We start from the raw sequence: 23965 nt of genomic DNA, 5'->3' as shown, positions 1-23965 counted from the left end.
CGGCGGCGGCGGGGGGGGCCGCGGAGCCGCCGGGGGGGCGCAACCGCCGCCCCTCCTGCCGCCAAGCTCTACGGGCGGCGGTTCCGGGGGTCAGGCCGCCGGTGCCGCCCCCACCCCGCTGTTACCGGGGTCCGCTGGCAAGATGGAGCCCGAGAACAAGTACCTGCCCGAGCTGATGGCCGAGAAGGACAGCCTCGACCCGTCCTTCACGCACGCCATGCAGCTCCTCACTGCAGGTACCGGGGCTGGGCAGGGCGGGACCCCCGGGACGGGCCTTCCTCCCTCCCTTGCGGGCCCGGGGGGGCGGCGGGCGGTGCGGCGGGCCGTTCTGGCTCCGGTGCGAGGTGCGACCCCGGGGGGTTTGAAGATCAGATCGTTCTCCCGGTAACTCCCGGGGTGCAGCCCCCCGCGTAATCCCGCGGAGCCAGAACTTGCTTTTCCCCCGTAGGGTGTGCGGTGCCCCCGGCCCTTTCCGTCCCTGGGGAGAGAGGGGAGCCAGGAGAACGCTAAAAACTGGGGGGGGTTTCCATGTAGCGTCTGCTGGAGGCAGGGTTTGTGACCTCTTTGATTTATTTATTATTTCTTTTCCCCCCGCTCTGGTAAATCTGCGTTAGAGCTTGTTTCGTGCTTCTGATGAACCCCAAGGGGGAATGGAAATGGCAGTCTTTGTTCTGTGCCCAGACCAGCCTTCTCCTTCCCCAGCCCCGCCGGCCAATCCCCTGCCCGCTCTGATTCCTCCGTCTCTCCCCGGTGCAGCTGCTGCACCCGCCTCCGGTGCCTCCGGTGCCTCCAGCCGGGGCGTTCGGCTGCCTCCAGCCTCCGAGGTCAGCCTGGAAATTGGAACCAGTTGAAAATCATTTCCTACCCCTTTTATACGCCGGGAGTGGAGAGCTGGGAGGGACCCGGCGCGAGGATATACTCGATTTAATCTGCAGATGAGCAGAGTGCCGAGCTCTCTGGATACTTATTCTGCTTTTAAACGATGATTTATTTAATTTTTTTTAAGGTCTTTAAAACGTATCATATTGCCATCATATTGCAGTGCTAGAGATTTTATTAGCTCCTCCTTTAACGTAGGAAATAATTCGTAGGAATTACTGTCTCCCATTGTGCAAGTAACTGAGGGACGTGGTCACGGCATCACTCGTGGTTATCTTGATCTAAATAAATTAGTTTTATATAATCCGATTTGCTGTCAATTTAATGTTTTTCATTAATAAACCCCTTTAGCCAGCTGATGCTCGACAGCTCGGTGATAACACCTTCCAGAGCGATGAGACATAAGGAGTTTGCTAATTCCCCCACAAAGAAACAACGTTCTCAGTCCACTTAGTAAAGTTTCATTCACTGAGTGGCGTAACGAGGATTTATGAGGGTTTTTTCATTAATTTAAAAATTGCTGATAATAGACTGCAGCTTTGTGAGACTTAAAATTGATCATTGGAGGAGTTCCAGATGCTTCCTGCTTGCTTTGGAGATTTTGGTAATCGCTGTCCTTTGGGAGCATTCTCTTGCAGCCCAAATTTGGGATGATCTGAGCAAGAAGCTCATGAGAAAGAATTTGAAAGAAACCAGTGGTTTTAGGAGACTAAATCTTTTTGCACAGATGACTCCATGCTGATCTGGATCGCTCAGAATTTCTCTCCTGCTGTGGCACCCTTTGGGGATGTCGTGTTGGAGAAGCTGCTGCAAAAATCAGAGTTTAGGCGTGGGCCAAAGATCGTAACGCAAACGGCCAGCACAACTTAAGCAAAATGACTTCCAGACAAATAACATTATTGAATGTCAGCAGTACTCCTATTCCAGCCTTTTTTTCAGGAATGGAAGTTCCTTGCCCTGCCTGCCTCTGGGAGGGAACCCTGCAGGAGTTCTGCATTGAAACTGAAAGATGGATTCTTTAAAAGCAATCTGTAGAAGGAGTCTAAAATGCTTCTGTGGTTCTGAAGCTGCTTGGGCTTTCTAGAGAAAACTCAGTGTTATTTAGGAGCAAAATGAAGAGCAACACAGTGATGTCATCCTGATTCTGGAACAATGCACTGTGTGATGAGAAGGTAGTAAAGTGGGGAAATTTTGGGGTTCTGGTACACAGTGCCCTGAACAGGAATTGAAAACCAGGATTTCTTGCCCCTTGGAGTCTGATCCACGTTTCCTCACTCCTGTGCTGTGGGGACTGTGTGATTTTTTCCTCTTCCATAAGAACAAGAAAACCCCTTTTCCTCACTTGGATTTCTACCCCCCGTCTGCTGTGGGGAGGGCAGGGGGAGACGCTGGTGTTTTAAAAGGCACAATCCTCCCTGCTTGTGCACTCTGGGAGGACAGGAGACATCCCCCAATCCCTTAGCTAGCCATGGGGTGGTTTGTTGGTTGCTTTTTTTTTTTTTTTTTCAAATTCTTGTGGTAATCTTTGCTATTTTTATTTCACGGAGAAGCTCTGTGTGAAAAGAGCTGGTCTTCTCTGAGCTTCCTGTGCTGCAGACAGTTATGTGAGCTGGGGCATTCCTTTAGCGAGTCTCTCTATAGCCCAGCATCTAGTCTGCTCTTGTGTTATATTCAGCCCTTCACATCCCCAGAGGTGAGGAGGGACAGGGATGGGTGGTGAGGGGTGGATTCAGAGCAACGTGAAGGATATTAGATGCAGGACCCGTGAAGGGAGGGATCACCGAGCAATTGGAGACAGAGCAGAATCACAGAATCCCATGGGGTTGGCAGGGACCTCTGGAGATCATCTCCTCCAACCCCCTGCCAGAGCAGGTCCACCCAGGGCAGGTCACACAGGAACGTGTCCAGGCGGGTTTTGAATGTCTCCAGAGAAGGAGACTCCACCACCTCCCTGGGCAGCCTCTGCCAGGGCTCTGCCACCCTCAAAATAAAGAAGTTCCTCCTTGTGTTTAGGTGGAACTTCTTATGTTCAAGTTTGTGCCCATTTCCTCTTGTCCTAGAGTTGCAAGGCGTTGCAAAACGGGGAGCAGCCTGAGATGCTGGAGGACATAAAATTGTCCAGGTTGGAAGGAACCTTTAGATCATGTAGTCCAACCATCAACCCAACTCTGATGAAACCCATCACTAAACCGTGTCTCTAAGCACTATGTCAACCTGTCTTCTGAACACCTCCAGGGATGGTGCCTCAACCACTTCCCTGGGCAGCCCATCCCAAGGCTTAATAACCCTTCCCGTGTCAAAATTTTTCCTAATATCCAATTAGAATCTGAATGTGCTGGTGCTTCTGCCAGATGCCTTTGGTCTCTGTGTATCCCTAGGGCTGTATGGGAAAGTCAGATGGAGGGACGGTGGCCTCTCTGGAGTCACTCGCCAAGGAACCAAACAGTGGGATTAGAGATGGGCCGGGGTCACGAGGGTGATGGGAAACTGTTGGTAACCCCGAGCAGTGCGATGTCCTCTCTGGAGTCACTCGCCAAGGAACCAAACAGTGGGATTAGAGATGGGCCGGGGTCACGGGGGTGATGGGAAACTGTTGGTAACCCCGAGCCGCTTGCTTAGTGTGGAGTGAAGGCTGTCCAGAAATGGGGAAGATTATCTACATTTCTGCATTTCCGAGTGTGTGCCCTGCCCCCAGAGGAGCTGTAACCACCGCCTTAAATTTGTGCCCAGATGTCGCAGACTGTGATATGCTAATACCGTTTCACTCTTGCATTTTTTAGATGTATAAATTGCTAAGCCATGCCAACATTATTAATTGGCTGGTGCCAACCTGCCTGTCACTGCCCTGACGCTGCCGCCTCCTGCTTCTCTCTTAGGACTGTCTGCTCCCTGTGCCATTCCTCATCGCTGGCCTCTCTCTCTCCTCCCACCTCAGCCGTGTTTCTCTCTTTCCCCTTCTCGCTGTGCTGGTGGCAGCCCAGTCCCTTCCTTTCCCAGCCGAGCTCCGAAGCGGAGCTGTCTGCTGTAAATCCCAGGCTGGAGGGTGTTGGGGGGTATTTCAGCAGAAAGCTGGGGGGGAAACGGTGGGGTTAGGCTTGTTAAATTCTGCAGCTTCCACTGGTGGCAGAGTCCACCCAAGCAGGTCCCTGCCCTTTCTCCTGTGAATTTAAACCCCCCTGGGGAGTGGTAGCATAGGAGGAGAGGGAACTCTCCTGCCTTCCAGAGGTTCCCATCCCCAAACTCTTTGGGGGTTGTTCCTTTTTGTTTCATTTTTGGGCACGGGGTTAGTGTTATCCTAACGTTACCCTCAGTATCATGAGCGAACAGAATGGGTCTCTGCTTACAGAGGGCGAGTGTGCTGCAGGGCAATGTTTAATAAGTACATTTTTTTTTGTTAAGGAAGAGCTTGGGCTTAGATCAGGAGTAGCACTGTGGCTGTTTAGCCTCCTCCTTGTGAAGCGGCGGTGTTACCAACCCCCTTTACCTACCCCTTAGGATTTCTTCTGAGACAATGCAATCACTGCCCCACACGAAGTCCTTGGAAACCACTGCCACACATGCCGCCCGCCTGCTGACATTCCCCGTGGCAAGAAGGTAACCTTCTGCTGCACCTCTGACACGGCTTTAAAAAATCAGGACTGAAATGAGGCATGCTTAATCCCTCGAGGTATCCGTGTGCTTCTCCTTGCTATCAGTAAGTGGTCTGACACGCTGCTGCCACCCCTCACGTCACTCGGTACCGCTGCGTGTCGCGTAGCTCGTGTGCCAGGGCTGCCGACAGATAACGCCGGGATCCAGAGCAGTAGGACACGTCACAAGTGGCCTGGTTTTAGGTCCTTCTTCACGCCTGTTTCCAGCCTTGGAGTCAGTTGGGAAGGTGTGAAGGGGACTCCTAGGTCACCCCCGCTGAGCTCCATTGCAAAAGCTGGAGAAGGTGGATTTATTCTGCCACTCAGGGCTTTCTCTTCTTCTGCGTTTTCTGTTTCATTCAGAGGCGCGGTGATGATGGATCCGGTGCTTTTTTTAGCAAATGGTTAATTATTTGTTGTCCTCACGGACCCATTCCCAGCTGCCGTGGCAGGAGGCGGGATGGATTTTGCTGGGTGGCTGCTGCGAGCTGTGATTCACTGCTGCACAGAGGCATGGGCTGACGGCATCGTGTTTTGACAGGGTAGAAGATGCCTCTGGGTAGTTGAATTTACATCAAGACGGTTTTTAGGGTGCTTTTCTTCTCCATGTGCACGCAGAAAACACTTCTTGTTAAGATGCAGAATGTCTTTTCGGAAATTCACTTACTGTTTTTTGGATAAAGCTAAAATATTTGAGAAGTAATTGTATTATAAAGCTGTGCCTAACCAGGGATAAGGCCACAAGTGCAATCTTTAGTTTCCAAATCTTGATTCTCTGATTCCTTCTTATAGCTAAAATTAAAAAACTACGTAAAACTAACCCAGACAACCAGCTCTTTTGCTTATTTTATAAATTTGACTGTGCTTGAACTTCTGGAGTTTTTTACTTTGGCATAGCATCTTCAGAAAATCATTTCTTTTTAAAGCAAAAATCAAGCTCTCTTTTTCAAAGTGATTAGATCCGGTAATTTATTTTTTTTTTAAACTAAGGAGTCATGGTAACACTTTTGTAAAGGAGCCAAGGGGCTGTTGCAAGTAGAAATACAAAATTTAGGGTGGGTTTTTTTTTCATAATTATGCAACACAATCTCCAACTTCTATATTCAGATCTCTAAACTAAAACCCCGTGTCTATTACTGTGTCCATAACTGAAAGGTTAAAATATTCATCATTTGATTGTGTTTTCTTAAGGTTTGGGTGGGGTTTTTTAAGCTGTACATTCCATTTCTTGACTTTTTTTCTGGTCTTTTGAAAGATGTCAGTGGGGCTTCTCAGCCGGCGAGGCTTGGGGTTGCTGGCCCAGTCAGGATGATGGTAACCCCATCGTTCCTACTTCTCTTTGGATGATCCCAGACTGTTACTAGGTAGAAATAATATGTCAGGTATCTGACTGACCTTCCGAAACTCTAAACATGAACATATAGTGTCTGACATGAACAGAAAATCACAGGACACACAAGATATTGCAGCTGCCCTCTTTAAATTCTGGTAATGACTAAGCAGTCTTTGCTTTCAGTTTTGGCTTGCAGCTTTAATCCACTTCTGTGTATAATCTTGTGAAAGTCTCTCTCTTTCCCTTGAGATGTGAGAAGTCGTATTTAGAGCACTTTCGACTCGGAAGAGATATTTATAGTTCTTGGGTTTGCTGATGAAATGGCGCAATTTAACTTTTAAGGAAGGGTCACTCCCCTCCCCTGATAAGAATCTGTAATTAATAATTTGTGAGGGCTATGCGTGGTGTCACCAGTATTCTTTTTTAGTTGGACCAAAGTGTGCATAATGGTTCATCAGTAATTGGGGATTGTTAATAATGGATTTGCTCCAAATTTGGGGGAATTTGTCATCTAATTGTTGGCCATTAAATAAGAATTGTGCGTGACTGCACATCTCTGGAAAAGAAAAGCCGGTCAGCGACGGGCCACAGTCTTCTGAAAAATGTTGGGTGTTTGTCTTGTACGAAGGAAAGTTCATTAATGGCTGTGAGAACCGGTTCTAGAAATGCCTGCCTTGAAGATGATCCTCAGTCTTCTGCATTTGGGTCATCTATTACGAGGTCTCCTGCCATCTCTCAGTGAAAGCTGAATTTCTAGCCAGGTTTGAGAAGGTGTTCGTGTACCAGTTCCTAACTGACCTACCTTAACGACCTACTTCCAGAAGGTTATTGGGACTTTGTTCCAGATCCCCCTCAGGCTGCAGCTCGGTCAGGCCACCTCAGTGTTTTTCCAAAGCTCTATAATTCACAATATACAATTAAAAAATCAGAAGCTTAACTGAAGTTCATTATGTCAGTGTGTGTTGCCACCACTACTTAAATTCCAGACTTAAAATAGTGCCTCAGCCTGAGTGATAATGACCTGCCTGATCTGTTGTGAGCGGCTCCAGCCGTTGGGGCTGGTTTCTTTGGAGCTTTAGGAGGCTACACGTGGGTGCTGTGTTTGCTGGGGAGGAAGGCACAGCAGAAGAGATACTCAAAACTATTTACAGCTTCCTACTCTTACCTGTTGACGTTATTTCTAGGACATTCCCTGCTGTTCTTTCTTACTGTGGGTCATTATCCTGTTTTTGGCTTTCTGGAATGGCTAGCTGTGAAGGGAGGCAGAGGCCAGCTGGGCTAGCACTAAGAGCTGGGCTGGCTACCCAGGCTGTGATAACGCACCAATAAGTGTTCCTGTGCTCACAGAGAATGAGGGTGGTATGTCCTGTCATGATTCCAACTCGAAAATGATGCTTGTTTGAGGAATATAAGCAGCCCTATTTTTATCTTGTTTAGAAATTGAAAAAATTCAGAAGGGGGAAACAACAAAGAAGGATGAGGAAGAGAACTACCTGGATTTATTTTCCCACAAGAATATGAAACTGAAAGAACGAGTTCTGATACCTGTCAAACAGTACCCCAAGGTGAGGGCCAGAAAATAGCTTACTGAATCTCTGCCATTTGCTTATTTTCTATGGATTTTATGGCTGACTCTTCGAGATAGTGGCTGTCAAAGCGTCCTCAGGAGTTATGCCAGTGTTCCACTATCGCTATGGAATTTTTCCTATGCAGGGTTGCAGGATCTTATTTCTAATATATTACATTTCTAGAATGTCTTGGGATAAAGCTAAATGGTGATGCATCGCTGTGATCTTTTATTACTAGAATAGACACTTTCATATGTAGAGCTTTGTGTTTTACAGTTAAGAACTCATTTAACTCTTAAGGCTTGCTGCCTGTAAAACTACTGGAGAGTAGATGTTAGAATTAAACGCTTTATGTGAGTTAATTTAGCTTGTTTTTCTGGTGGAGCATCTTTTCATGAAAAGAATGTTCTGGAACATAAATTTTCCTGTGCATTTTTTGGTCTGTATTTTTTGGTGAGGAGAAGAGAAAACGGAATGGCTAAATTATTATTTTTTTTTTTGTCAGCCAGCGTAATGTTAGGAAAAGCTTTTGTTAAGGCTGCTGAGCTCTGGAGCTAATTGTTTTGATTTTTTTCTTTTCTTCATTTGCAGTTCAACTTCGTTGGAAAGATTTTGGGACCTCAAGGCAACACCATCAAGAGACTTCAGGAAGAAACCGGTGCTAAGATATCTGTGCTTGGGAAGGGTTCAATGCGAGATAAAGCAAAGGTGAGGGCATCACCCTTGGAAACATACATATAAATGAATGCCTTTCTATTGCTGGGAGAAGTAGTGGTTCTCAAAGCATTTTGTAAAAGTTTAAACCATTAAAATCCAAAAGCAAAGGCAGTAGGAAGTCACCCTTCCTAAATTGTTTGGTGCATGTTGGGAGAGATCTTGATTGGGGCAGAAGAGTGGTGGTGTGTTCTTTATGAGCATGACTTCGAGACCTGTCACCTTGTGATACCCTGTACCCTTGGATGCAGAGATATTTATACAGAAGGTGAAGCACAAAGTTTATAAAATAAGAATTAATCCCAGCTACTCCATGAAAAGTCATTCGCTAAAGGAATGTTTCCCCTCAAGAAAAAAATAAAGGAAAGAAATCAACCAAAAACCTTTTTCCAGCTGTTCCCTCTGAAATCCTTAAATTCTCATGGTTCAGCGAAGATGTCGGAGCAGTATCTTCTTCCTGGTAATATTTAGTGAATCACAAAGTGCCAGGAGGGGTTTTCTGTAATTTTTTTTTCCCCTGCTTATTCCCAAAACTGAGTTAACAGTCAACAGAGCTGTAACTTGATTCAGCTTCTTGCTTGAGCAGCATGAAAAGCTTTTACACTTCTAGCTTATTTGTAGTTTCTTAAAGCATCTGAGTACCAGGTATCTAAGAGTAGAGTTAAAGAGCAAGTTTGAGGCATTAGACTTCACTAGATGGTAGAGAGCACCACGGGCAGAAAGGTGGTGTAGAAGAGGAAGAACACTGCTTGCATAAGCTTAAACTTCTGGAAAAAAGGTGGCTGACATCAGTGCATTGACAAAAATATCATAGTCACCTGAAAAGGCAGCTATAATAAGGTGGAAGGTGTAGATTGTATGTGGCTTTTTATAAAACCGTGTGCTCATGTGCTCAGTACATCACCATGATCTGAGTCCCTGCATGGCCAGAATCCTTTTACAGACACTTCTTGTTAAGACTTCCAAAAGAAAAATAATTTCTCTGCATCTTATTTAGTTTTAGTGATCTCTAACCTGCTTTTTTTCAGGAGGAAGAGCTGCGTAAAGGGGGAGATCCTAAATATGCTCATCTAAATATGGATTTGCATGTCTTCATTGAAGTGTTTGGACCCCCTTGTGAAGCGTATGCTCTGATGGCTCACGCCATGGAAGAAGTCAAGAAGTTCCTCGTTCCGGTGCGTAGACTCACGTTCTCTCCTTTCTGAAGGAGGTGGATGGGCTGGGACTCTGGCTGTGAGGATGGGGAAGATTTGCATGGAGTGAGGAGGAATTGGTGTAGTTGAGGGAACCTGAAGAATTAAGTGTGTGCGGCAGCTTTAGATGACCCTATTAAGCTTGAAGGCATGATTAATCCCCTAACCATAATTAGAAAGACATACATTTCCAGGGCAATTGTCTAGACCACTTGGGGGTTTCTCTCCCAGTAGTGGCTGTGGACACTGGGGTGGCTGAGGAGCTTGTCCAGCTCCAGGTGTCAGTTTTAGTGGGAGAAGAACTTTAGGCATGGCTGGCGTGGAAGAGGCTGCTTGGATGGGATGCTCTGACTTGGAGCTGCAGCACAGGAATCTGTTAGAAAACTTAATTGGGAATAAATTAAGTACAGAACGTTTGCTCTGCTCTAAAAGAGTGGGGTGAGGATGAGGAGGGTGACTGCCTCCTCAGTTTGAGACACATCTCTTAAATCAATATTTCTACTGCTTTAGATGTGTGTGATGTGAAGGAACCTCTTTGCTAATCAGGTGTTTATGCAGATGACACTTGTTACCTGTTTGGGGATGTCTTGGTGAACCTTTATGGTCAACTTTAGGTCAGGTTTGTGCCAGGTGGGGAGCTGCAGAACTTGGAGTCTTTTGTATGTTATTAAAATGATGGTATTGCTTTATAAATTAGGGAAAGAAAAAAAAAAAAACCACCAACAAAATGGGAAAGAAGCAGGCAGTGGTCCCTGTTCCTGGCTGGCTCAGGCTGTGGTTCAGAGACCTGGCAGGCAGAGCTGGATGGTCCTCAGCACCACGGTCCTCAGCTGAGACTCGGAGCTCAGATGTTCTGCCTGAAACACCAGGGGCGGGTGGAACCCGAGAGCGGTGGGGAGTCGGGAAGTGTGGAAAAGCGTATGGGTTCTGTGTGATTTCTGTGAGTCTGACACAGAGAGGAGGAGAGATTGCTATGAGAAGTGTCTTTGAAGGAAAGAGGTCATCTTCAAGGAGCCCCTGGGATGTACAAAACCTCCGCTTGCTAAAGCGAGCGTACAGCCTTGCTATTTAAAGTGTCTTATCTATCGCTGCCTTCAAACAATGTGTTAAACTTGTGAAAATTGGCAGAGAAGTCACTGTGGAAGCCAGCAGTGCTGTGAAGACACATCTGGTAGGAGACTCCTTGCTTTGTAGTGTTGCCATGGCATCGTGAAGATCCTCGGTGCGAGGCCCAGGCTGGCTGTGTGCGGAGGGGAGGGGTGCCATGACTTCTGTGGGGTCACCAGAGATCTGTACTAATTCCTGGAGCGCGGTCCCCTGAGGCGATAAAAATGTGTGGAGTGCAACCATGAAAAAAAAAAAACACACATACTGCGTTCCTAAGAATTTGAAGAGACAGCCTGGATTTGCAATGGGAGTTTGCTCTTTGTCAGGCTGCATCTGCTCCTGTTCCTTCGGTGTGTCGGGAGCACAGTAGTAGGTTGTTACGTGGGCTCCTTGCCAGCCTTGTGCCTTTAAATGGGAGCTGCAAGGTGCTCGAGGTGAGATAGGTCTTGCCCCGACTTCACCTCCGAACTCTCCAGCAAATAAATCTTGCTGCCCTCCCTGGGATGCAGAACATCATCAGATGCCTCCAAGACCCCTCTGAGCAAGGTCCTCTTCCCAGGGAGCAGCTGTAGCTCTGGGACACGCAGGTGGTGTGCCCTTCTTGGCAGATGTGGAGAAAGCTGGTAGCTGTGCACTGCTGCCTACTGAGCAAATCCCAGTAAAAATAATGAGAATACCTTAATTTATGGACTATGGGGTTATTTTTATTGCAGCACAGTAGCCTGCAATACCAAGGAGTGCAGACTGGTGAGTTAGCTGTTCTGTGGAGTTGACTCTTTCCCTTCTTTAGGATATGATGGATGATATCTGTCAGGAGCAGTTCTTGGAGCTCTCCTATCTCAACGGTGTACCGGAGCCAACTCGCGGGCGAGGAGTCCCTGTGAGGGGAAGGGGAGCAGCTCCACCGCCGCCTCCGCCTGTTCCAAGGTACCTTTCCCAAAGGCACAGACCTGGAAATGCTGTTCCGTGCTCAGATTTGTCCTGCTGGACGAGGTTAAGCTACTTGTTCTTGCACATCAGCTGTTGGCCTTGACCATGGCTTTTGGCCAGCGCTTTCTAGCCTTGTGTCGCAGGCTCGCTTTTAGTACGCTGGCGTCAAATGTTTTGTATGTTTTGAGATGTAATCTAGCACAGTGGATGTCTTCTGTGTTATTTTGGATGTCTGAAATCAGTATCTTCATAAAGTAACCTTTCAGAAATTGGCCTATGAAATCCCCTGTAGATAGATGTGCTGTGTTGGCTTCTGTAGCCTTCGGCAGAATAAGCATTTTCAATTTAAACTGACCTTCCCTTGGAAGTTATAGGATGACATTATTCTGCCATTGCCATTCTGCCATTGGGATAAATTGGTGATAAAACTCTTTTACTATGGTTCTTGCTTCGCTACCTGCTCCATGGGGAAGGTCTTTGCTTCCGAGTGTTTAGCCCAGAAGTGTCCCTGCTCATCTCATCATTGATCTTTCCAGTGCTGGAGGTCTGGCAGTCGTTGTGGGTTAGTGACAGAGGGTGGTTTAAAATGAACTCTGAGAAATTACTTGGCTGAAGCTCTGTATCAGATTTATTTCTTCCTCTGTGCAATATCTAATGCAGTAGAGTTCTCATCTCGGAAGAGGTTTTTGTAAGTCCTGCAATACGACAATGTTAATAATTCCTGTGCTTTCATTCTTGGTAAAGAATTCATGGCTTAATGGTGGCTGTATTTATTTATCAAGCTATTGCCTTTTAAAGTAGGTGTAAGAAGCGCGTGCACAGCCCTCAGCACGCGAGCAGCACCCCAGGAGCCCTTCACAATCCTTTTTATTTCCTTTCCAGGGGCCGTGGTGTTGGGCCTCCCCCTCCTCCTCCTCGGGGGGCCCTGGTGCGAGGAGCCCCGGTGCGGGGGGCCATTGCCAGGGGAGCTGCAGTAGCCCGCGGGGTTCCTCCTCCCCCAGCAGTACGGGGGGCTCCTGCACCCAGAGCACGAGCAGCTGGCATCCAGAGAATACCGCTTCCTCCTCCCCCCGCCCCAGAAACCTATGAGGAATATGTAAGAAATTTTATATCTTAGAGTTGTGGGGTTTTTTTATTCCAGGTAGCTGATTATAGACTCAAAGAATGGTTTAGGTTGGGAGGGACCTTAAAGATCATCAAGTTCCAACGCCCCTGCCATGGGCAGGGACACCTTGTATATTAGCTATTCAACATTATTAAAATAAGAGTAAGATTGCCCTGGAGAAGTGGCCACCAGTCACTAGTACGGTGCTGGGTGACCTGCTCTGCCTCTGTAGCCCTCAAAGGAAGGAGCTGGTAAATACAGGATAAAGGGTGGGTTTTATAAAACAGAAATGTGCCCCCAAAAATGAAGGTTGCCATAACCATCAGTGCATGGTAGAAAAACTACATCCCAAAGATGGATGGAGTTCACATCACATTCTCTTTCTGCAGGAGAATTCTTTGAGCAAGAAACACCAAAGGTTTCTTACTTCCATTAAAATCCTTTAAGTAAATATGTGATGACTGACTCGTTTTGATGCACAACAGCATTTTTGGGAATCATCACAAATACGGATACTTTTAAGAAGTCCATTTCTCCTCTTTGTAAAACTCAATTTTCCCACTGAAACCAATCAGAAGTTGATAGGGTTGGGGTTTGTCAACCTCTAAATCTGGTTTAGACAACACCGTAAACAGCCCTTCTGGCACATGGATTTGTACCTCAGACAAACTGCAGCCTTGGATGTGTAAATGACTTCCAAATGCATTGTAAATATTTGTCCCAAGCCACAGGACACCGGCAGGTCTTGGCTACCCGTGTCTCATGGCTGAGCCCCTTCCCTGGGGCAGGCGGGGATTCACAGGCTCCTCTGAAAGCTGCCACAGCCTGAATTCAGTTTTGCCGTTCGTCTTGACGAGGCATTAACCTTTGGTCCTTCCGTTAACACCGCGTGTGTCATCATCCATTTCAGGGCTACGATGACGCATACGCAGACCAGAGCTATGAGGGGTATGAAGGCTACTACAGCCAGGGCCAAGGGTAAGTTGTCTCATCTCCTGTCTGCTACGGAGAAAATCATGCATGATCTTTTTTGGTTTTTTTTCTTTTAAGGGACTGAGTTTGAGATGTAGGGAAGGTGCCTTGTTCTGCTGGAATCCAGGAGCGCCTGGGAAATAACTTTTTGGGAGTTTCCTGGTGTTCTTAACAGCCAGGAATGACATTGGGCATCTTTGCTTTTCAAGTGTGCAAGTGGTGTTGGTTTAGGAATGTGATTTCAGCACTGTATGTAACCAACAGAATTCCTCTTCCAGGGACACAGAATACTATGATTATGGACACGGGGAGGCACAGGAAACCTATGAAGCTTATGGTAAGTCTGAGAATACCGTTCTCCTCACAGGGAAGGGGCTGCACGTAGTTGGGAATTGCTTGTGTTTTCCAGCACCGCTCCATGCTCTGAGCAAAACTTCCTGAGGAGAACCTCGAGTAGTTCTCAGGGTGGGGTATTTGTACCCTACAGATTATCCAGGTCGGAACAACCGAGGGCATTCTGTAGCTTTTAGACTCTTATTTAGCTTGATTGTTTCTAAAGGTGACACTTTTAAAATTCCATTTTTTAACTATGGAAATATCTTTTAATTTCCTTGTAGCTTTAGAATATTTTAAGAGCTCTGAATTTCCACCCACAGCACTACCTTTGCCGCAGTCTGGTTTTCACAGATTATATTTTGTTGAGCTGGATGAGTGCATGGTTCCATCTGCTTCCTTATCCTCAAAAACCCACTAGCTGGTACTGACTTGGTGCTATACACTGGCTTGAAAAATGGATTTAAATGTCATATGAAGGCCTCCCTTTGACTAGGTGGAACAATTTTGGTCAAGATGTAAGTAGTCAATGAAGTTTAGCTAATTTGAACTGCGTAAGGCTATCGACTTGGGCTGGACTGGGAGGTGTGGGAGACCAATTTAACCACAACTGTGTAAATCACCAACTGTTGAAAACAATAGGCCTTATATCCGAGGTGCCAGCAGTGAAGGATTGGGTGACTGCGTGGTGGTTGTTTTTCTTTTTTAAAGCTAGTTCAGCTTTCAGCTTATGAATGGCATCTGCATGTGGCAATGAGTAAGATTCATTTTCCTCTCTCTATAAACAAGCTGAACTATAAACAGTTACCGGAGCTATAGAGCGAGCTGCTTAATGGCATGGAAATACGCCCTGATGAAAATAACTCCTTTAGCAGAGAGCACCGGTTGCCTGAAGGCATGAATGAAAGCAGGTAGCAACGATAATTCCCAGCTGGAGGGACTTTCTGGGCTCCTCAGGAACTGGGGATCCCCTGTGCCCTGTCATTGCTGGTACTGGGGAAGCGGAGCTGTTAATGAATGACCGTCTCTTGCCTTGGGGGGTTCCCTGCTCTGGGCTTCACGTTGTGCCGAGTTCAAATTCAGGTGCTCAACTGGGGATGCTTTTCCAGTCTAAGAGGCATTTGGACAGACAGCCGCTGTCAGGAACGTGTCTGCCTTCCCTGCCTTCAATGGCTGGGTTTGTTGCCTGCGTTAGTCACGCAGCACAAAGAGGCTTTTGTGCCTCCTACTTGGTAGGAGAGCGGTGGTGTCGTCTGGGATATGAAGGCCAAAATGCTCATTGTATCCTTGGCATGAAGTTGCCACGGCTAATCTGTTTATCCACAGTAATTTCCTTTGGTCTCTGCTTTCATGAAAACAGAATTAGAGAAATAAATTGTTGAGCCAGGCTGGAGACAGTTTTGAGAAAATGAGAATGTGCTCCAGTGGTGGTAGGAACAGGCTGGGCTGGTTTCCGGGCTTCGGACACTCGCCTTCACTGACGGGTGACCCTGGAAAGAAGGACAGGGATGAGCGTTGCAGGCACAAGGAGTAATGAAAGCTGAGCTTGGGTATTTGGGGCTTGGGCTTGCTTGGGGACAATGGGGATGCGAGCTTCATTTGCCTTTGGTGGTGCTTGTACACAGCAGAAGGGCTTTTCCCATCCTGCCCCAAGGGGTTTGTCCCATCAGTGGGTGATGCTGGTGCAGCACTAACAGCACTATCTGCTCCCATGAGGAGAGCAGATGATGCGCCAGTGATGGATGGAATTTTCCTGGTAGTCATGGAGAGGAAGGAACAAGTCACAGTCAGAATTACAGAATGATACGGGGTTGGAAGGGACCTCTGGAGATCATCTCCTCCAACCCCCTGCCAGAGCAGGTCCACCCAGAGCAGGTTGCACAGGAACGTGTCCGGGGGGTTTGGAATGTCTCCAGAGAAGGAGACTCCACCACCTCCCTGGGCAGCCTCTTCCAGGGCTCTGCCACCCTCAAAGTGAAGAACCTCTTGTCCTGTCACTGGGCACCACTGAGAAAAGGCCAGCCCCATCCTCCTGACACCCACCCTTTAAGCATTTATAGGTGTTGATCAGATCCCCCCTCAGCCTTCTCTTCTCCAGACTAAAAAGGCTCAAGTCCCTCAGCCTTTCCCCAGAGAAGCAGCTCAGTCGGATGCACTGCCATCCTGGAGCAGCATCGGGAGTTCATTATTTTGGCACAATTACCCAGGAGCAGCCTTACCTGGCATCTGGAAAGGAGAAGCGGTACCTGTCGCGGTGCCCCCGGCCAGACCCGGGGCTTGTAGATGCCTCTGGCCACCAGCCCGAGGGGCCGTGGCCGCTGCCACCTTGGCCGTGGCTGGCTGCCAGAGCTGCCCCGTCAATTGGCTTTGACTCTGCTGAAATTAATTACTCCTAAAAGGCACTGGGTTTGTCCAAGTCGGGCTGTCAGAGCTGCTGGTTTCCTGGGAATCCCCGCCCGGGAATTTCCCTTAATATTAGAATCTGGGCTGCAAAGGAGGGGTTTTGGTGGACCACGGGGTGTTTGCAGACTGGTTTTGGGGTGAAAACATGGTGAAGATGCCCCGTCAGCTCCGGAGGGGGATCCCGTCCGTCCCTTGGCTGGAGCCCTCCTCATCCTTGACTTATCCCTCTCTTTTCCGCAGGGCAAGACGACTGGAACGGGACCCGGCCCTCCCTGAAGGCCCCTCCGGCCAGGCCAGTGAAGGGGGCCTACAGAGAGCACCCATACGGACGTTATTAAACAAAAACAAACAAAACACAAACATGAGGGAAAAATATCAGTTATGAGCAAACAGTTGTTACTGATTCTTGTATCTCCCGGGATTCCCGTTGCTTTACCCACACCAGACAAGTAATTGTCTAACTGTTTTTCTTCGTGGCCCTTTTTCTCCCACTCCATCCTCACCCTGCATTCTGGCTTCTGTACGTAGTATTTTAAAATGAGTTAAATAGATTTAGAGGACCGACTTTAATTTTTATTATTTTTTTTTAAAAGTGTGTTAGATGGCTTTTCTTTCTTTGTTGTTTAGATAAACACAACTGTACCTTTTTTTTTAATAAAAAAAAAAAAAGTTGAGTTAAAAATGTTAGTTTCCAAAAGTGACATGCTTTGCTTAGCAGTTATCAAATTAAAGGTTTTTGTTAACCTTTTAAGTTTGGTTTTAAGGAACCCATAAAAGTTGTAGTTGCAGAATCCCAAAGTAGGCTACATTTCAAAATTCAGGGCTGTTTTTAAGAATTAAAATGATAATGTAACGGTAGTAGCTGCCACCGTTTAAAAGTAACCTCAGCTGTCAAACTTTCCTTAAAAGCAGATTGCTGGTGAATCTTAAGTTTAAATTTTAATACAAAGGATCCTCAAACAAATTAAATAGCATTTTTTTAAAGGTAATTGACTTTAAAAAAAAAAAAAAATTAGGTTTATAAAATTGACTTTTCTTATGTGGGTTTTGAAATCTAGCCCCGAAAATGCGGTGTTGAGAGATGCTTGGGAAGCAGATTTTCCAGTGTAAAGGGGTTCTTAGTTTGGTTCTATGTGAAGAACTTTTAAGGGGGAAAAAAAACAAACAAATTAAAGCATGGCTCTAATTGCCCAGTGTTTATTAGAAAAACAGAGTATTGCGTGAGTAGGTCTGAACTCTGTAAAATTACAGTCTTCTCATTTTTTTTATAGTGCTTGGGGCAGATTAATACAGTGCGAGTTTAAAACTGACAAAATTGCCGATATCAGCAATCCCGGTGACTTGTTCAAGTGTATCTCAACACTAGCTTTGCATAAAAAGGGACACTGCAGCTGGAAAAAAAAAAAAAAAAAAGAGGAAAAATTTCACTTTGTACATAGGATAAAGTCCTAATTGGATTTGTACACTGTCCTCCCACTCTTGTTCTTGAAAATTAAATGCTACATGTGTAAGTCTGCCTAAATAGGTAGCTAAAACTTGTCAAAGTGTCTGCCGCAGTTTGTCAATAAAGTTTAGTCCTTTTTTAATCAAAGTAAATGTGATGAATTGTCATTTTTTTTTTTTTGGTTGAGCAATAAAATAGCTATTTCTATTTTTTTTCAAATAAATTTAAATTAATGCTAAAGCTAATTGTCTTTTTAAACCATGGAGACATTCTAAAAAATGGTGGTTTTTTGTAATTCTCACAAAAAGTTTTATCAAGCTCATTGAAAGAGCTTATTTTTATTAAAAAAAAAAAAAAAAGGAAAAAATTTGTTTTTCACCCCCTGGAAGTTGTTGAAACCAATTTTGATCCTGGACTATGGCAGAAATCTGACTTTCTGTCTGCTGGAAAGTGTTTTCTGGTTCTTTGCTGAGATACTGATTCAGATTTCAGGTGGCCTCGCAGAGTATTCCCGGCGGCAGCCTCCAGACTCAGTCTGAAATGGCTGGTTTAAATGTAGCATGAAAAAAGAATGCTAAATAAAAAATAAAAATCCAAGGCTTAACTGCCACCAGGGGAAAAGGAATCTTGCTTTTTGCTTTATGTAAACACCCCCAGCCCCCTAGGCTAAGATGATGCCCTTCCTATTTTACTGTAGCTTTTACTTGGAAAACCACTTTAAAATGTATTTTTTTTTTGAGAAGGGTGCTGCAGTTGTTCCTCATATCCTTCTGAGAGGGTGTGTATGTATGTGTATATATATATATAATAGAATAGTTTAAATTAAACTGCTTCTTAGACATGAAAAATGGTTTGTATTTCCCATCTGCCAAATGAATTCTTAGGGGGAGAGAATTAAACTGCTCGGGGGTGAAAAATAGAGCATTAGGAGCCAAACTGCCGGTAGCAGTGCATGATCGAGGGGAATACTTTAAATCAAACAGTTGTATTTGTAGATTTGTTATTAAAGTGCAAATAACTGAATTTTCAACACTGGTTTGGAGTCAGCTTTCAGGGCATAATGTCTTGCTTGATGAAAAGATCACCCTATGCCCCCCCTTTTAAAGGAAAATTATCGCAGGAGAATCAGGATGTGTAAAGCTAACATGCATCGCAAAACCCAAAAGGTAACCTAAATGTCTGATTTTAATAGCACATTTCTCTTTTACATAAACTGTGACGGCAACTTGCATAAACTTTATTGAAACAATTCATCAAATGTTAATTTTAATGTAAAAAAAAAATGAAAAAAAAAGAAAAATGTTTAAAATAAACATTTAAAAAAAACAACAAACCACATGCTTCTGCATAAATTAGCGATAACTTTAATACTGTGCCCTTTGAAAATGCACTGTAATGTAATGTGGGCAAAAAGGAATCGGCAAGCTTAAATATCAGAAGATGTAAAACGACAACGAATATAGATAGTCCTGCTACTGCCAAAAAAACCCAAAAAAATTCTGCTCAGTTATTTAAAAATGTAAAATGATGGCCCTTTTTAGACCCCGGTATTGATATTTACTGTGAAATGTTCAAAGCTCAGCTTAAGTTTGCATGTTTTCCTTCCTGTGTAATTGCATGCAGGAATCTCTCTCTTTTTCTTTTTCTTTTTTTTTTCCTTTCTTTTTTTTTTTTTTTTTTTTTTTTGAATTTCGATTTGTGCTTACATCGAGGAGACTCACAAATGTCTTCAATTTGCAGGAGTCGAGAGCTGGTCGCTGGGAATCACTTGGGGGACGACGAACCGGGGCAACGCCAAGTGGGTGAGTTTTTTAAGTTTGTTTATTTTCGCAGCCCCTGGCAAGCTGTTAACTTGTTCTGTGTGGGAAGGGTGGGGGGCGGCGGCACCATCTGAGCTGCTAAATTGAAGCCATTCTTTCCGTACCCACCAATAAATTACTCCTGCCAAGGGGCAGTTCCACCACGGACGCTCCTGCAGAGGTCACGGTGTGGAGGAGGCTTCGCTTTGTACCTGTCTCGAGCTCTCCCACCGTGATCCTGCAGAGAAGGAGGTTTAAGTGGATTTGAGGAGAGAGGGGGAAATCACAGAATAGAATCACAGAATGGTTTGGGTTGGAAGGGACCTTAAAGACCAAGGAGGGCCACCTCCCACCAGACCAGGTTGCTCCAAGCCCCATCCAACCTGGCCTTGAACCCCTCCAGGGATGGAGCAGCCACTACTTTTTTGTGGCCAGGGTCTTGCCACCCTCACAGCAAAGAATTTCTTCCAAATATCTCATCTAAATCTCCGCTCTTTCAGTTTAAAACCCTTCCCCCTCGTCCTATGGCTCTCCTCCCTGATCAAGAGTCCCCCCCAGCTTTCCTGGAGCCCCTTGAGGGACTGGAAGGGGCTCTAAGGTCTCCCCAGAGCCTTCTCTTCTCCAGGCTGAACCCCCCAACTCTCTCAGCCTGTCCTCCCAGCAGAGGGGCTCCAGCCCTCCCAGCATCTCCGGGGCCTCCTCTGGCCCCGCTCCAACAGCTCCGTGTCCTTCTGATGTTGAGGACTCTAAAAAAAAAAAAAAAGAAGGGACACCCCCACCCCAACGAAACTAGGGGGCACCCAGATGTGTTAAGGAGATGTGTCCCTTGGAGCTGGTTCCCAACTGAGGTGCTGCCCCTCAGGAGAGTGCTCTCAGCAGCAGGGGGTGTTTAATTGTCACCCCACGCTCTATAAACGGAGCAGCCCAAGGAACGGCTCCGCAGGAATTCCGATGGGATTCCATAATGCATTGAAATTACAGTCTGTGGATTTTAGACCAGATGCTGCCCCGCCAGACCCTTCTACCCCTTCCACGCCCCCATCCCTGGGCTCTGAAATGTGATCTGCCTGATCTTTTTATGGCTTTTTGTCCGATGTCGTTGCCAGAGACGGCTCGGGCAGTGGTCCTGCCCCCCCTGCCTGGCCATGTTTTGCTCGGAGCCCTGTGGGGCTGCACCCTGAGCCCTCGGGGAGGGGTGATGGACCCCCAGCACCTTTGGGTGCCGGTGCCGGTCAGCACCCACAGCGAGGAGACTCCCTCTGGTGGCTGCCACAGCCCCACCGACTTGCTTATTTTCCAATAAATACCTTAATAAACGCACACAAGTGCATTGAAACCGAGCGGGAACTTGGCTGGGGAGATAATCAGCAGAGTGACCTGCTTAGAGAGCAAGGACACGGCTCCCCCCAGGCCCAAAGGCAGCAGCCGTAAGCGTTTCCTTCGGGGACAGCTAATCACTTTCTCTCAAATCTGGAGATCACTCAAAAGTCTGAGCTCCATAAATAAAAGAACAAAGAAATAGACGCTCGGAAGGCTGAAGGAGTCTAATGGCTTCAAAAGACAACCGTGAAAAGCCCTGGGCGTAGGACATAGAAGGACATAAGTCTTATTTTATATGGAATTGTAAAGCTACCAAACGAGTTTCTCTTATCTTAGGAGTATTAGAAACAAGGAAATGGTAATATGTGGAAATGCTGCAACGGAGTGAGATTACCCTCAATTCCTTGACTCAAAAATTGGATCTGTAGCTTTCTGCTAGGGGAAATCATAACACGTCTGGATTTGTGGCCTGTTTATCGAATGCATCTTCATTTACAATGTAATTGGAACATCAATTTATACGGTGATGTACCAATCTTTCCCATTTCTCTCTTAATAGGCACAGCTTTTATATCAAGTGGAAAAGATTTGATAGAGATCATCTATTATGGTGCAGTTTTTTACCCATAGAAGTGGATCTTGTGGCGCTGCCTTTGGAGTAACCCAGCTTGCTTGTGCATTGCTTGTCTCGCGTGTTTATGAGAGATATTTGAATGTTATGGAGGAATGTAAATCTTAATATATTGAAAATAACTGTATATGCCAAAAGTATTATGAAAACATGCCCTGCATCGGATGTCTTCCTCGCTCTCATAGCATTACTATGTTCAGATTTTAGCCTAGAGTCTGCAAAAGCTAATTTGAGATCCCAAAATAGCCATCAGCATCGGATGTGTCTCTCAGAGATGTGCTCTAATTAGCCAGACATTCCGGGGGTGATACGGGACTCGCTGAAATTTCTGAGGGGTAGAGATTCCTTTGAGTACTCAAGTCTGAGTCACCTAAATAACCTGAATAACCTTCCCTTTTCGACTGCCGCCGCTGGAGGTGGTATCTGCTGGCTGGGAGCTAACGAGCCACCGGTGATTTTTCATCTCCTGATTTCCCCAAAGGGCTAATCCACCTCTTATTATTTGTAGGATTTTGGTAAAGACCATAAACAAGAGCTTGGTGCTGCAGAGAACCTGAGCTCCATAAACACCCTCCTGCTGCAGAGCCCTCTGTCACCTTCTCGGGGTGGCCACGGCTCCTTCAGCCTCTAAGCCCAGCCCTTTGGGCTAAATATTCGTGCTGGATTTGCTTGGAGCTGGTACAAATCTGGGCTTTAGGCTTCCTCGGGGAGGTCTCGTGGTTCACGGCCGGTGTCTCGGGCAGCGTGAAACTGAGCCCGCAGGGAGAAGGCTCCAGCTGGAATTGCAGAGACGGCCCCAGCAGCTTTTCCTGGAAGGAGACTGGCACGGCCTGCCCGCTCCTTACCCCTGGTTTCAAGTTGCTGCTGGGATTATTAAAGAAAGCGATGGCTACAAGCTTTATTTTATAACTCTAGCGAGGGTATTTTTATGTTTAACCTCGCCTCGCTGAAAGCACGGTGTTTTAAGAGATTGCCTTGGTATGTCCCTCTCTAAAATTCTGTATTTGGTACGTTGGGTTTAGGAGCACAGCTGGATTCCCCGGGCAGCTGTTAAAGCAGGCGCCTCTTTTTGTACAGAATGAGTTCTTAAATTTGTATGAGAGCATCTGTCATGACCAGCGCCAAGAAAAACCCTTTAATCGTGCGCCTCCTCCCTTCCTCAGCCCACACCACGGCTCTTCCTGAGGGACACGTGGGGCTGAGGGCATTTCCACAGCCCGTGACAGACCCTCCTGAGGGTCCCAGGGAGAAGGGACCAGCTGTGACCCATCTGCTGGGAGACACAGGGGACATGGGGCAGCGCTGCCCACACCGCTCCTCCCTCCACAAGTACAAACGGTGCTTTTGGGGACAAAGACGGGGCTTAGGGAAATTCTTCTTTTGTTGATAAACCCGTAACACCTCGGATGAGGTGTTGGACACGTGCCCCTTGGTGAGCTTTGAGGGGGAGGAATTTCCATGAGTTTCTGCAGGCTCCCTGGGAGCTCCCGGCTCGAATGGAGATGTTGCTCCTCTTTTTCCTGCTGGGGAAGCTCCGTTCCTGCGAGCACGGAGCAGAAACCTTTGCTGTGGCTGCTCGGTCGAGCCTTCCGTCACCACCATATGGTTTTAATAGAAATGTTTGTTTCCACGTTCGTTTTGCTCCTTTTGCCAAGTGGGATGAGTCTCCCGACAAGTGGATTTCTGATCTGATAAAGGAACCTCCTTCAGACGCCGTTGGAAAATAGGAACCTGCCAGCTCTGGGTGAGCGATGGAGAACACTGGAGCCTCCCTTGGCGCAGCAAACGCTGGAGAGCAGCAACTTTGTGGCGGAATACTGAAATAGAAAGTATTTTCTAATGAACTTGTTACTTTTTACCACTTGTTTTAGAAAGAAATACAACCAAAGGCTCATACATGGTACTGCAGATGCAAACCTATTTTTTTACCTGACACTGGAACATCAACCTGTCACCTCTATAGTTGGACCTGGAGGATTCTGTTAAAATCCATCTGGATGCTCCTGGGTTTTGATAGCTCTGCACGTCATAGTTTTCAAAACCAGGAAGAAATTAAGAGATTGGCCTTGTGAAAGTTCATTAAACTTCATTAAAGCCCTCATAAGGTGGCTTTGCCTCCAGCCCTGGCAGGGGTGGTTGTGGGGATTGTGTAATGCTCCATCTGTCCTGAAGCATCGAACACCCACGAGTTGAGGGAATCGATGGAAAATGCTGTGCGGGGCTGGTAAAACTGCTGAAAACTGATCAAGGTGAATCACAGCGTTAAAATAACTTGTATGGGAAACTGGCAAGCTCTTCCGCGGCTGGTATTTAGCGAGAAGTGCTCAGCAGATGTTGAAAACGATTAGTCACCCCCTATAATAAAGGATTAACGTGGAAATTTTCTTTTATTTATTTTTTGGGCTTTCAAAGGTGTGTGCTTTTTTCTCGTTTCTCTGCCTGCTGCGGAGCTGCTGTTTGGGGGGAGGTGGAGTTGGGAGGGCTCTTCCCCGAGGGGGGGATGTTGAGGGGGGCGATGGAGGTCAGCGATGCCCCAAAAGTGCCCCAAAATACCCCAAATGTGCCCCGAGTGCTTCGCTGCCTGGTCCTCGGCGAGGGGCGGGGC

At 46.5% G+C, this 23965-nt stretch overlaps 1 protein-coding gene across 5 annotated transcripts; it reads left to right on the top strand.

Moving 5' to 3' along the window:
• Positions 1 to 6: 6 nt before the first annotated feature.
• Positions 7 to 23740, top strand: KHDRBS1 (KH domain containing, RNA binding, signal transduction associated 1). Of its 5 annotated transcripts, none has more exons than XR_001412535.1 (11): positions 7 to 236; positions 7279 to 7406; positions 8001 to 8117; positions 9152 to 9298; positions 11214 to 11350; positions 12236 to 12449; positions 13369 to 13436; positions 13709 to 13767; positions 16407 to 16615; positions 19351 to 19412; positions 23016 to 23740. XR_001412535.1 is itself a non-coding variant. In XM_014946503.1 (10 exons), exons 3-10 carry the CDS (start codon positions 7359 to 7361, stop codon positions 16502 to 16504), a joined length of 888 nt encoding a protein of 295 aa, XP_014801989.1. In that variant the 5' UTR covers positions 120 to 236; positions 4375 to 4473; positions 7279 to 7358; the 3' UTR covers positions 16505 to 17757. The 5 variants fall into 5 exon arrangements, 2 of the variants coding, with proteins under 2 accessions (XP_014801988.1, XP_014801989.1); XR_001412534.1 differs by having other exon boundaries at positions 21869 to 23740; XR_001412533.1 differs by having other exon boundaries at positions 21289 to 23740.
• Positions 23741 to 23965: the final 225 nt, after the last annotated feature.

This window comes from Calidris pugnax, unplaced genomic scaffold, assembly GCF_001431845.1.
Source record: "Calidris pugnax isolate Ruff unplaced genomic scaffold, ASM143184v1 scaffold113, whole genome shotgun sequence".
NCBI lineage: Eukaryota > Metazoa > Chordata > Aves > Charadriiformes > Scolopacidae > Calidris > Calidris pugnax.
The sequence above is the reverse complement of the archived record's forward strand: the minus strand, read 5'-3'. Positions and strand labels throughout refer to the sequence as shown.

Bases quoted from the DNA above. Each gene is read 5' to 3' on its own strand.
- KHDRBS1 (XM_014946502.1), top strand. From the start codon at position 143: ATGGAGCCCGAGAACAAGTACCTGCCCGAGCTGATGGCCGAGAAGGAC. The intron at 237-7,278 runs GTACCGGGGCTG...TATCTTGTTTAG, and splicing joins CATGCAGCTCCTCACTGCAG to AAATTGAAAAAATTCAGAAG. The intron at 7,407-8,000 runs GTGAGGGCCAGA...CTTCATTTGCAG, and splicing joins CTGTCAAACAGTACCCCAAG to TTCAACTTCGTTGGAAAGAT.